Source organism: Drosophila montana, unplaced genomic scaffold (assembly GCF_035044405.1).
Source record: "Drosophila montana isolate Dmon_TW-CO22-7 unplaced genomic scaffold, ASM3504440v1 contig_3848_1, whole genome shotgun sequence".
Lineage (NCBI taxonomy): Eukaryota > Metazoa > Arthropoda > Insecta > Diptera > Drosophilidae > Drosophila > Drosophila montana.
In genome coordinates this window covers 2,645,661-2,658,359 of record NW_026998720.1, presented here as the reverse complement: position 1 = coordinate 2,658,359, position 12,699 = coordinate 2,645,661, and the positions used below count along the sequence as shown (strand labels likewise).

The 12,699-nt window shown below is 36.2% G+C and overlaps 1 protein-coding gene and 1 long non-coding RNA gene across 4 annotated transcripts in view; one reads left to right on the top strand and one right to left on the bottom strand.

The window, feature by feature from the left end:
- Positions 1-6,113, top strand: part of beat-Vc (beaten path Vc) — a 66,521-nt gene extending 60,408 nt beyond the window's left edge. For all 3 annotated transcript variants that reach the window (XM_064696537.1, XM_064696535.1, XM_064696536.1), the window contains 3 exons: positions 4,332-4,465; positions 4,677-4,953; positions 5,978-6,113. In XM_064696537.1, the coding sequence (XP_064552607.1) occupies positions 4,332-4,465; positions 4,677-4,953; positions 5,978-6,042 (476 nt within the window). In that variant the 3' untranslated portion in view covers positions 6,043-6,113. The remainder of the gene's footprint in view (positions 1-4,331; positions 4,466-4,676; positions 4,954-5,977) is intronic.
- LOC135438276 (uncharacterized) overlaps positions 5,625-12,699 on the bottom strand; it is a 39,304-nt gene continuing 32,229 nt past the window's right edge. The window contains exons 2-3 of the long non-coding RNA XR_010437868.1: positions 5,851-6,142; positions 5,625-5,788 (exon numbers count right to left, since the gene is read on the bottom strand). This is a non-coding gene — a long non-coding RNA (uncharacterized LOC135438276). The remainder of the gene's footprint in view (positions 5,789-5,850; positions 6,143-12,699) is intronic.

Here is a 12,699-nt window from a genome sequence, read left to right as displayed (position 1 = left end):
TCTCCCTCTCTAACCTTAACCCTGCTGCTGCTCCAACTGCATAAAACAATGTTTCTCAGGTCCAATGCAGCACGTAGTTTCGACTTAATGCCCCAGCCCTGTTGTGCCGTGTAGTGTAGTGTAGTGTTTTGTGTGTTGTGTGGTGTTGCGCAGTGGCTTGTAGCCAGTTTTTTGTTTCAACGGCTGCAAAGCTGCTGACAGACCAACAATCAACTTGGGAATTTTTGTCACCGAAGTGCCATCGCCCAGCGCATCGAATCCACCTGAAAAACTTTGACAAAACAGGCAAAAGTGGTTTGCCGGACCATGTCTCGATTTTCCAACGGCAATCACCTTGTGCTCTTTGATGATGCGACTCGTTGTGGGCACAAAAGTTTGCACTGCAAATATTTTTCCGCTTAGTTGCGTGCCATGTGTCGCTGCCTGGCACTGATTAAGTTTTGGAAAGTTTGCACAGGATGTGATCTGTGTCCACAAAGGGCCAGGCCCAACACACGCACACCTAATTACTTCAGAGATTCCCCAAATATATATGTATATATATATATATATATATATATATATATATTTAAGGTCAAGCCCGTGTTCCTTCCTGCTGCTCGTGCTACTCCATCAAGCACTTTTGACTTTTGAGTTTTTAATATGGGGTCATCATTTGCGGTGTTTTGGACCGGACACAGGATTGCCCCCAAAATGCTACACCTGTTTGGTATGCTGCTTCTTCTTCTCATTGTTTTTGTTGTTGTTGTTGTTGCTGTCGGTTTTGGTCTCGTTTAGCATTCAAGCTGGCAGCAAGCAATATCCCCAACTGCCTATAGTGTCGTTTATTTCCTCTCTTTACTTTGGCTTTCTTATTTCTTTTCTGTACACTTGCAGAGGGGGGTATCATAATTTTCACAAGAAAATTGTAACGCATTGAGCAAGTCTTTTCCGAACCCATTAAATATCTCGGTTAATCGAATTATTGTAGACTGTCTCTCTTTTTTTACATTTATTGTATTGGCTCAAAAATAAAATACATTGTCTCCTTCTATATAATTGGTCATTCGATTAGAAAGTTATTTCAAAATAACATTGCAAAGCTGTTTTTCTTCTTATTTAACTTCTCTGATCAGAATTGCGTATAACTTTCATAGATAAATAACCGATTCTATGTAAATAATCCGATCACCCACTTTCATTTATATTTGTCATTAGAATTAAAAATCGAATATTGAGTTTATATTTAAAAACCTCTTTATTTATGGATTACTACATCGCATTGGAATTGTCTATACTTTAAATATTAACATATTAACTAAATACTACTAAGTAACCTCGAGCCAGCCAATAACAAAAAAAAGGTCGCCAAAATCAGCATTACATTAAATTAACAGAATGTTAAGTATTTGTTAATAATAAGTTACCATTCCAATGATTATTATTCTTATTATTTTTGTTATACTTATTACTAAATAATTTATTTTACTGTGATCATTAGAACTATTTTTATTAATATTATAAATATTTTCTTATTATATTTTTATATTTCTTTTCGCCTCCTGTATATTGACCTCTATAAAATATTATAAATAATATATATATATATATATTTGTCTGTCTGGCTCGAGGGCAAATAATTATAAAATGGAAAGGTCGCCAAATCCAACATATATATGTATATATATATATATAAGTATAACAATTTTATTTTGATATTTTTTTATTTATTTTTTATTTTCGGTGCACATTATTTTAAATATTTAAAAAATGGAAAGGTCGCCAAAATCAGAATAATAGATGTATAAAGGTCGCCAGTATTAGCAATATATATTTTAATTTTAATTAATATTATATATTAAAAATATATTATTCAAACAAATCCCAGTACTTCAACCCACAACCCGTCGAACATTGCTGTGTTTTGAGAATTTTGATTGTGTAGCTGACCTTACACAAATAAATATCAGAAACTCTGTTTACATAAGTAAGGGTATTTAATGGTCGACAACACAACGATAACTCTTGCTATTTGTATTCTTTTTGTTTTTCTGTTTATTTTGAGTTCCTTTCTGCTGCTGTTGTTTTGTGTTTTACTGGTACTTTGGTATTTTTGGTTTATTTATCCGAGTTGATTGCTTTGTTTTCGTAAAATTTTCGTATTTACCGCATGCTGCGTGTTGTTGCACAGTTACAGCTCTGTTTGCCACAAGGCCCACCGGTACGTCATTACAACGGGTACACCTTGAACATACTCCGTCCCGCACACCTGCAACATTGACCTGTCCATCTGATGCGGCCGCCACCAAAAGGGGCACAACATGGCCGCAATCATCAGCACTGGCAAACAGTCTGGCAACGCCATGGCAAATTTTACTTGGCGAAAACAGGTCAGAAAACTTTTCACCAAAGTGGTTTGTATTAAGTCAATTAAAAAGTTTATAGTACTGCTGACTGCCTGACTTTTGATGGCCCCATGCGCTCACCCGCTCGTATTCCCAGAGCATAGCCACGCCTCCGCCTGCGGCTCCTTAGCATATTTCACAAATTTTCAACAGCAACAACTGCGGCAGTCGGCATTCAGTTGACTGTGGCTCAAGCTAAATTTTGTTGCCAGCTTTTGTTGCTGTTGCTGTTGTGCTCAGTGTTTTGTGGTCGTTCTCGAGTTGGTCGTTGTTGTTGTTTCTGGTTGCTGGTGACGGATACTTTGTTTTCTTCCTGTATGTGTGTGTGCTTGTGTCTGTGTGTGTCGACGCAATAAACCAAATTATTCTTGCTTTCATCAAAAAAGTTTGTCCTGGGCAATTATTTGTAAAGATTAATTAACACTTTGAACAAATATTTAGATTGCTGGCGGCCTGATAATTACCTAACTGGTTCGGTGTGCTGCAAACAACACCTGCTGAACCAACAGCCAAATCATTTTCACGTTTCAGTTGCAACATTTGTGTTGGATTCCAATTAGCCCCGGAACTAACAATAGCCCAAAAGCCTTAGCAGCAAGTGGAACAAATAGGAATCATTAAAAAAAAATTAAATTAGAGCTAAAAATAAACATTTATTAGCGTTTTAGACACCAAAACCATGGAATCGGATTGCAGCAGAGTTGCAAAACGTTCGACAGTTAACTGCAATTGGTTTTTTTGATAGCCGATAGTCGGCGATATCGATAATATTGAGCATATTTCTTATAATGTTGTTCGAATTTGGTACAATTGGCTTTTTTAAATGATGATCTTAACCTGGCCGGTTCGTATTCTATAAGTCGGTAGGTTTCTATAGAACGTCCCGGTTTGATGGTAAAACCGGAACGTTCTAGACTTTTTTATCGACTCTAGACAAATTACTTTCATTGTAAATATGTTACGTATTTATTATTTAGTCTTTGCTTATGTTGTATGTAAGCCAATCCATGTTTTATTTAGGATTATCAATAAGTGCTCTATAATATTCAGAAATCAAAACGAGAAAGTAAGGATGTCTTCGAACGCCGAAGATTTAATACCCTTGTAGACATATCCCTTTAGCAGATATTTATTCAGATACATATACATATATGAAAATGCTGAGTTTGTTGAAAATATTTTTGAAAACTGAATATTTTGCCATATAAGTTACTACTATTCCACCATTCTGTCCTATATGATATAGTGGTCCGACGTTGATAAGATTTTACATATATGAGGATCATATCTTAGTTATCTTAATATATATCAGAACCTACTTTTTGACATATCTTTCATATTGCAGCTGTATAATATAGTTGTCACACAGCAAGACAGAAAGACAACAGAAAAACGGACATATGCAACGTTTCAGACGGACATTGCCATATCAGCTGATATAGAATAAATATACTTTATAGGATCGGAGATTTCTCCTTTTATGTTATTCACTTTTTATGAAAAAATTATAATAAATTCTACAAGGGTATAAAAAGAAGATGACGAGAGCCAGTTTGTTCCTGACAGTTCTTCTTTTAATTTTATATTTATTTAAATATATTTTCAAGCTCTTAAGCAAAAGTGGAATTCAGGTAATTGGTATTCTTTAAGCCCAAGCCAAGCCAGGTACCATCAACGCTAATTAGAAACTGAGGAGTAATTCTAATGACACTTTTCACCTATGCAAACCTTTTTCTAAAAGTCCAAGTCAAGCCATTTTAAAACTGATGACTAATTCTAATGGAACTTTCATGCAAGCCCCATTCTAACAGTTGAACTGGCTTATAGTTATGTGCATTTCTGTGCATCCCAAAAAAGTTTTCAAGCTCAGCGACTCATCGTAACAGAAAACTTTTGGCAAAACCCGATTTTAGAAACTGTAATAACTGGCTTCAATCTGCTTCACAGTGCTGCCAAAATTCGATCCATTCATCTCTGGGATGCGGCATGCCTATAAATACCGCGATACGCTGTTGGCCAACTGCAGCTCGGAATGGTCAAATCCAGCGGCGAGGCTTACGTGGTACATTAACAACAAAACTGTAAGTAGATTTGGGGCACGTTGCACATTCGCACCGTTGCACGCTCGCCACATTAGATAACTGTGGCCGTGGTCTTAACTGATTGCATGTGCAATGCAAATCGCAAATTACTTGCGGTATGTGGCCCGCCAATTCCAATGCGCGCATCGACACTGATTGCGCGAGGTTTGCTTTTAAATACAGTTAATGTGTCGATTTTCTTTTGTGGCAGGCACCACAGATGCAGCTGCAACCGCAAATCAATGAAGTCACACGCAACGTCGAGGGCTTTGCGCTATATGCCAGCAATCTGCAACTGCGCCTGCACCTCGACGACAAGCGCTTCATTGGCAAGAGCGAGATGCTGGATCTGCGCTGCGTGGCGGATATCATGGGCCTGCCCGCCGTGCGCCGTGAGAGCTCAATACGCACCACCATACTGGCGCTCAAGGACAGCGGCTACAATCAGCGGCTGATTGAGAATGGCACCTGTGCCAGTGCTCGAGCAGGTGAGTCGGCCAGGCTGATGTCCTCTCATTTATAAAAAGTGATTTTTCATCTATACACATGTTTATAATTACATTAATTATTCGTTGTTTCTTTCTAGCTTTTCTTTCTTCAACTCTTATTTCTTTTTTATGCAGTTATTCTATTTGCTTCTCCTTTTTTTTCCTAATATAATTAAAACATATAATTGTGGGTATTATTGACTTTCCGCACCTTCTTGCACTCGTTAATTTTCGTGTGCCGAATAGGTCCATTCAATTTAATTTTCCTTTCACTGTGGGAACTCATAGGCGTGATATAAGCCTGCGATCCTTTAACTCTATAATAATCTTCCAATTGAAATGCAATTTGATTTTTCTGCCCATACAATAATCAAACCTAAGCTTAAAGTATTTTTTTAAAAAAAAACTAATAGCTTCCTCTTTAAGCCTTTTATTTTCCGTTTCAATTATAATTATTATATGTTTATAATTTTAATTAAAACCATATAATAAATAAATATATAAAATAAATCAAAATTAAAAAACAAAATAAGTAGTTGTATATATTGTAATATTATAATATATATTAATTAATTATAATTATATTATTACTTATATATAATTATTATTATTTTTTTCCTTTTTAATAAATTTTATTTTATTAAATTATTCTTTTTTTTTAGTGTATACATATTTATTATCATATTATTATCGAAATGTTGGTTTCCTCATGCTTTTAGCTTTTCATTGTTGAATTGAACGAAGAGAAAAATATCAAACATTTTTCGTAAGATATTGGGCGCGAGTCAGGAATCAAGTATAATTCGTACTTCATTTCAGAATAATTCTAAATATTCTGAAAAAAAGTACAAAAAGTAAACTGTGACCAGTCTGGTCAAACTTTCAAAACGGGCTTACCTGAATCCATACACGAATTTTTTTATTTATATGTTCGTATTTAATATATTATTTACTTCCATTGACACTCTTTAAGTCGAATATTTTTATGTGAAATAAATAAATAAATTTATTTTTTCATTTGCAGCTACATTTGCCGCCTGGCTGCTGTGTCTGACGTCCTTGATGCGCTGGCACTGCACTCTGAGTTAGTAGCTGTCCCTTTTGGCCGCCCTTCTTTTAGCCTAATTTTACATAAGCATTTTAAGTCCAGTCAAGGCGACAAATCGATGGGATGTTTTTTAGCGCCCAACTACGCCAAAAGAAAGAAAAATGAAAAGTTAACAAGGCAACTGTTGAATTTGTATATATATTTACATATACACATATATAAATATATATATTAACTATATAGTAATTGCAGAGTCCCATCCGAATAAGCTTAAACAGTTCTTCGACCCGGCTCTAGCGATTTTTCTTGATGTAATACCAAAATGTGTGTAAGCACAAAAAATATATATATTTAAAAAAAGAAAAAGATAACAAATAAAATTTGATATAGTTGAGGAAGAACAAGCATGCACGAGTCGTGAATCACATATGTACATCTATTACAAAGATACAAATTATAATAACTAATGAATAACAATTTGCACATACGTACAGCATAAATAAGTATATATGTATATGTATTTGCACGAACAAATAAAAACAAAAACAAACACACAGAATGAATTGAAACACAATCAAAGGCAAATAAAAGTAAACATAATTAATAAATGTGAAGTGTTAATGTATTTGTATTAAACGATGTACGTGAAATATAAAAATAAATTTCAAAGCAGAACTTTTATTTTTATTCAACATTAATTTTTATAGGTGCTAACACGGAATCGCATATAATGAGCCAAAGTCTAAGCCGGGCAGCAATATTTAACATTTATTTTGGTTTCTTTTTTTTTAATATAAATATATAAACAAAACATAACAGGCCCAAACGCTGATTATTTAAAATCAAATAACTATATTTTTAATATAAATACACTGGTAATAATCCGATTTAATTTGCCATATCCGATTAAATATGCCATATCCGATTAACTATGCACATTGACAGCATAATAAATAGAGTTCAGTTGATTTGATTTGGTTGACAAATGTACATGCGACATTTTGATTTAAATTTGTATTTTTTCTTATATTTATTTTGCCATGCACCCAAACGCAAATTTTTTGTATCTCGTTCGAATCAAGTCCTTAGCTTCTAGCTTCTCTAGCTGTAAGCCCATATATTGCTTAAAACCTTTCTAAGTCCCACTTGTATACATTGTACCTATTCAAAATGGTAAAAATGGTATAATGATCTTGTGCAAATGTATGTAACAGGCAGAAGAAAGCATCTCCCACGCCACATAGTATATATACTCTTAATCAGCATCAATAGCCGCCTGTCTGTCCGTTCGCCCGTATGTATGAACGCAAGGCTCCCAGAACCTATAAGAGCTAGGGACTTACAATTTAGAACGTAGGTCCTCCTGATGCCCGCGCAGTACGAGTTTGTAACCGATAATCGATAACTTGTCCCGTTTCCAAGTAATCGATAAAAATCGATATCTAAATCCTGTTTTTGAGCAAATCTAAGTAAGTTATAATAGTTAGAGTCACAAAACTTTACATGTAGCTTATAGAATAGCATATACTAATATATCAATTATCTATCATTTTATAGCTATCGCCACCTTCCCGCTATCACCACATAGCCATAAATAAAGTAAATAAAAAATAATAATAAATTGACTTTTTGAGAATATAAAAATATTCTATAGCACAATAAGATCTACTGTTGAAAATTTTATCAAGATCGGCTAAGGAAGACAGAAGTCATTAAAGAATATGTGTGTTGGCTGCCCACGTGGTTGGGACATCTAGCGCAAGTTGCAAGAATTTCTATATACCTGTACACTCTTATAAGATCTGAGGTTCTTGCGTTCATACCTACGGATGGACCGACAGACGGAAATGGCTAGATCGACTCGGCTTTTGATGCTGATCAAGAATATATATACGGAATGGGGTCTGAGATGCTTCCTACTGCCTACTACCTACTGCTACCGCTTTTACCCATTCTCAATGGTTTCAGGGTATAAAAATATATAATATAAACTCCGAATATAATCCAGCGTATAATAATTGTGTACACATTTTAAGCCGATAAAAAAAAGTATATGTTCTTCTTTTCAGTTGATTTACAAACACGCAGCTAACCCCCAATAAGAACCAACCAAACAGCCTATGCCATAGATTTCCGAACTACCCAACTAATTCGTTTACCCTGGTTATGATTGATAAAAAAGGACCACAAAAAATAAAAACGCCAGCCGAAAAATTCGATTTAACATCGTCAAAAAAAAAAACACCCAAACACTTTGCCGGCAAGCACTTATTGGAGCCTTTCCGAGAAAAATATTCAACGCATTATGACAAATCCGGCTAAAATATGCAAGGACCAATGGCCGCAGGTAAAAATGGCGGACAATGAAAGCCAGCCAGCTCCGATGGACGTCATGCAGGGAGTTGGCCCGAAAATTATGCATAAAATGGCTTCGGGTAGGACAAAAAATAAGACCAACCAAAAAGCAAACAAAGATAAATTCCGCTGTCTGTGCTGGGGTCCAGTCGCTGCTGTCAATGTGCCGCCGGGCCATTAAATGACGGAAGTAAATAAGCTTGACAAATTTCCACTCATCATTTTTGCATTAATTCGGGCTTCTTTAACGCATCAACAAAAAAAAGAAAGTACCCTAACAAAAAAAATAAACGAAAATGTCCTTTGATTAATCAAAAAATTTGCCACAGCCACGTTTTGGAAGGGGCAGCGAAGTGAAAAAGGCGGCGGCAAGACAAACACAACAAATTACCCAAAGAGGCGCCGTCGGCATGCCGTGTGGCATTTGCGGCAGAGGCGCCAACACACACACACACACACGCACACACACCCACACACACAGCAACGACACATGAGGCACGTCAGCTACATCCCCCATCCGATTGTTAGCTGCGGCTTGTGGCGGCAGCTTTGGAGACGTCAAATCCAACGCTTTCAGAAACATTCAAAAATGAGCAGCAAAAGCAAAAAAAGAAAGTCACAATGCTCTAGTCAGGGCTGCTCGACTAGAAGATACCCTGAACCCAGGACAAAGCTGCTATTGTTAACTGTTTTTATACAAAAAACATATACTAAAAAACACACATAAAAGCACAAATACACATACATATTTACCAAAGCCCTAAGCATTAGCTGCAACATTTTGGTTTAATGGTGGCTAGGAAACAGAGGCGAAGTATTCGAATAATAAAATGATTTGGATCTGTGTATATTTTATACGAGTCCCCATACAATATTTTGTGTCTCCTTTGAGGTAAGTTATCGATAATTAGATATTTTAGTGCATTAGTAGTATATTATTAACGCGTTTTAAATAACGGACAATGGATAATGTTAGGTCAACTCGGCTGATGAGGCTGTTTAAGAATATATGCATACTTAATGGGGTCAGAGAAACTTCCTTCTGCCTGTTACATTCATTTGAACATAGCCAATTTACCCCCATTACCTATTTGCAATGGGTTCAGGGTATAAAGATTTCGCAGATTTCTGCACGCGATTTGTCAAGCTGACATTTGCGACGTCGGCGTCAACGTTGCCCGCGCATTAGAAGCGTTTGTTTTTGTTGCCACAAACGAACTTCAGCTTCAAACGGCTGGCGAGCGACAACCCAAGTTGATTTAGTAAGTCACATGGCCGCGTAGCTGTAAATTGCCTGCTCCTGTTCCGGGTGCGGCTCTGGCGCCGGGTCTTGGTCCGAGTTCCGCCGCCGAGTCCTAGCCGGGAGCTCCCGTGTGAAATAAACTGTCGCTCCGTGTGTCTGGCTTTGTTTTTGTTAAATTTGTTATACCCTTTAGAAGGATATTATAGTTTTGTCATGAAATATGTAACGCATAAATGAGATATATATTCTTGATGAGGTCCATCATACTGATAATCCATTTGTTTATTGCTTTGTTGTATTTGAAGGCTTACATAGAATCTTCTTTATGTCACAGGTCGTAACTATGTCGGAGTCGAACAGTTTGAAACACAATGTCATATAGCTGCCACACGAAAAAACAGTCAGAAATTAGGTCCTTGTATCAAACACGAGCCGGAAGAGTATAATAATTCTCTGTTTCCAGACGTTAGTGACAGAATCCAAGTTTCTTCTTCGTGCCCATCTTTAACCTTGACCAAACAATTTCCTAAAATATCTGCAAAATCATATCAGCTTACTATATGTTATCATATGTCTCCTAAAAGAAAATCTTGACTATAAAAGCCTATAGGTTAGAGCCCATATGTTTACAAGGGTATTTAGTCTTCGGCGTGCGTTTGCTCCTGTTTAATATTTTTTTTTGCCCAGGTATAAAACGTTTTTGCACACAATTTTGGCCGTCGGCAACAGCTCGAAAAGAGAAGGCAACAAAGACATTTGCCCCGATAAAAGATAAGCCGAGCGAGTGACACGAGCTATGCGTCTTATATAAGCAGCGGACAGAGCTGCCACCCAACGAAACACCACCCACGGTCCACGAGTTATGTGATTCTGTAATTTAGGCAAAGAAAATGTTTCAAATTAAATGAAAACATGCACAGGTACTTGGCCCCGGCACCGACATGTAGTTTTTGGCAAATGAAACATAAGCAAAGCGAGCATTACCTGAACCGCAGGCAGCTGGTTGCAAGCTCCAAAGATTAAGTCCCCATATCCGCCACATGCCACAGCCCAAGCCCACATAGAGCCCCTGGCAGAGGCAACACTTGAAGCCATTTCAAATAGCTGGCAGCGCTGAATTTAATTTATAATTTGTAGTCTACTTGCATTCGCACTGTATACTAGCAAGTTTGTGACAAGCTCATGTAGTTTAAATGGACTCGCTCAGAGATGGAAGCGTGTCACGACAAAACTGCACGACATGCACAGCACATGGAGCCCCAGTTTCAACCCCGAAGGAATGCATTTTCCGAATAGTATTTAAAGAATTATTATTGCCAATAAATTTGAACAATAAACTTGAACACTTTGTTTAAATAATTAGCGGTTAACAGCATAAGTCGTGTATCACAAAATATAGATCACAATTGACTTGTAAATCTGCCTAATTCATACAAAATCGTATTCGTTTCGTGTCTTAAGAAGGCCATCACTCGTGGCCAGTTCAAAAGCAATGTGACAATTGCCACACCAAACTATGCTCAAAATCCAGGGCTAACACTTTAATACCCAGTTGACCAACACAAATTGTTTAATGGCCGGTGACACTGATTTAAATTAAATATTTGGCCTAACGGTCGCCATGTCATTCTGTCAACATGAGTTGCAAACAAACATGAAATTCATTCAACATATTTGCCGCTTGTTGTTAAAATATCAAAGTTAAATCCACTTAAAACTCAACGGTTAGTTAGCCACGCGATGCGACAAAAAACAAAAAAAAATTGTAATGTCAACAGTTGTGGCATAACAGATGACCTACCTTTCCTATGCCTAGTTTATTCGCGGGATATATCAAATATTTTTAATATATTTATATTTGTATTTTTTGCTTTGCACAATTTGTCACAAAGGCCTAGTCACTCTGTAAATAACATTTGAATGTTATTAATAAATATTATGTTAGATTAGTGTTAAGAAGATCTTAACATAGCTCTGTCATACCATGACAGCCGTAATTAGTGCTGAGAAGCAGCAACTGCTAAAAATAATTTAAAGCTAAATTATCTTGTGTGTTTTTCATTAAAAGCTGTTTGATTTAGCATTCAGTATTCATGTTGCGAATTTAACATTACATACAGGCTAAAAATCAGCAGCTGCTGAATGTAATGTAAGGATAGGTTTGGTTAGCTTGGGCTATGTTAAGTGGAGTTCATTAAAATTTAGCTTAGTTAGTGAATTTTTTATTAGCAGCTCCCATGACTTAACTTAGTAGTAATGTTGTGAATTTAACATAACATATAATCTGACAGAACAATAGCTGTCAGGTTGGGCAAGGTTATGTTAGCTTAACATATGTTAAGCAAGGTTACGTTATATTAGATAATATTATGTGTAATGGAAGTATTAAAACTGAATATACAACCTTACAAACAAAGTTAGCTTGTGTGTTTTTCATTAGCAACTGTTTGATATAACATTAAGTATTTATGTTGCGAATTTAACATTACATATAGGCTATAAAACAGCAGCTGCTGAAAGTAATGTAAGGATAGGTTTGGTTAGCTTAGGCTATGTTAAGAAGAGTTCGTTTAAATTTAGGTTAGTTAGTGAGTTTTTTATTATCAGCTCTCATGACTTAACTTAGTATTTATGTATGCGAATTTAACATAATATATAATCTGACAGAACAACAGCTGACAGGTTAGGTTAGGTTATGTTAGCTTAACATATGTTAAGTAAGGTTATGTTATATTCGATTAAGATATGTGTAATGGAAGTATTAAAACTAAATATATAACCTTACAAACACGCACCTTCTTTTTTTAGTTAATACAATATATATTAACGAGAATTTACTGCAGTTCAGTGAGATGAACATGAATTTTCCTGATAATTGGACAGTTTTGTATGCATGCTTATCAGATTAACAGATTCAGATTTATTTGCCACAGGATTTTCAAATAGCCGGCTAAAACGAGAGCAGCGCCTGTCGTAGCTCTTTGGCAAATGAGTCAAGTCACGCCAGTTAATGGAACGACGCATTGATTTTCCATTTTGAGCTGCGGCTGTCAGTCAAAGTGTCGCGCGCCAGATAGGCAACACAAACACGGACTCGGCA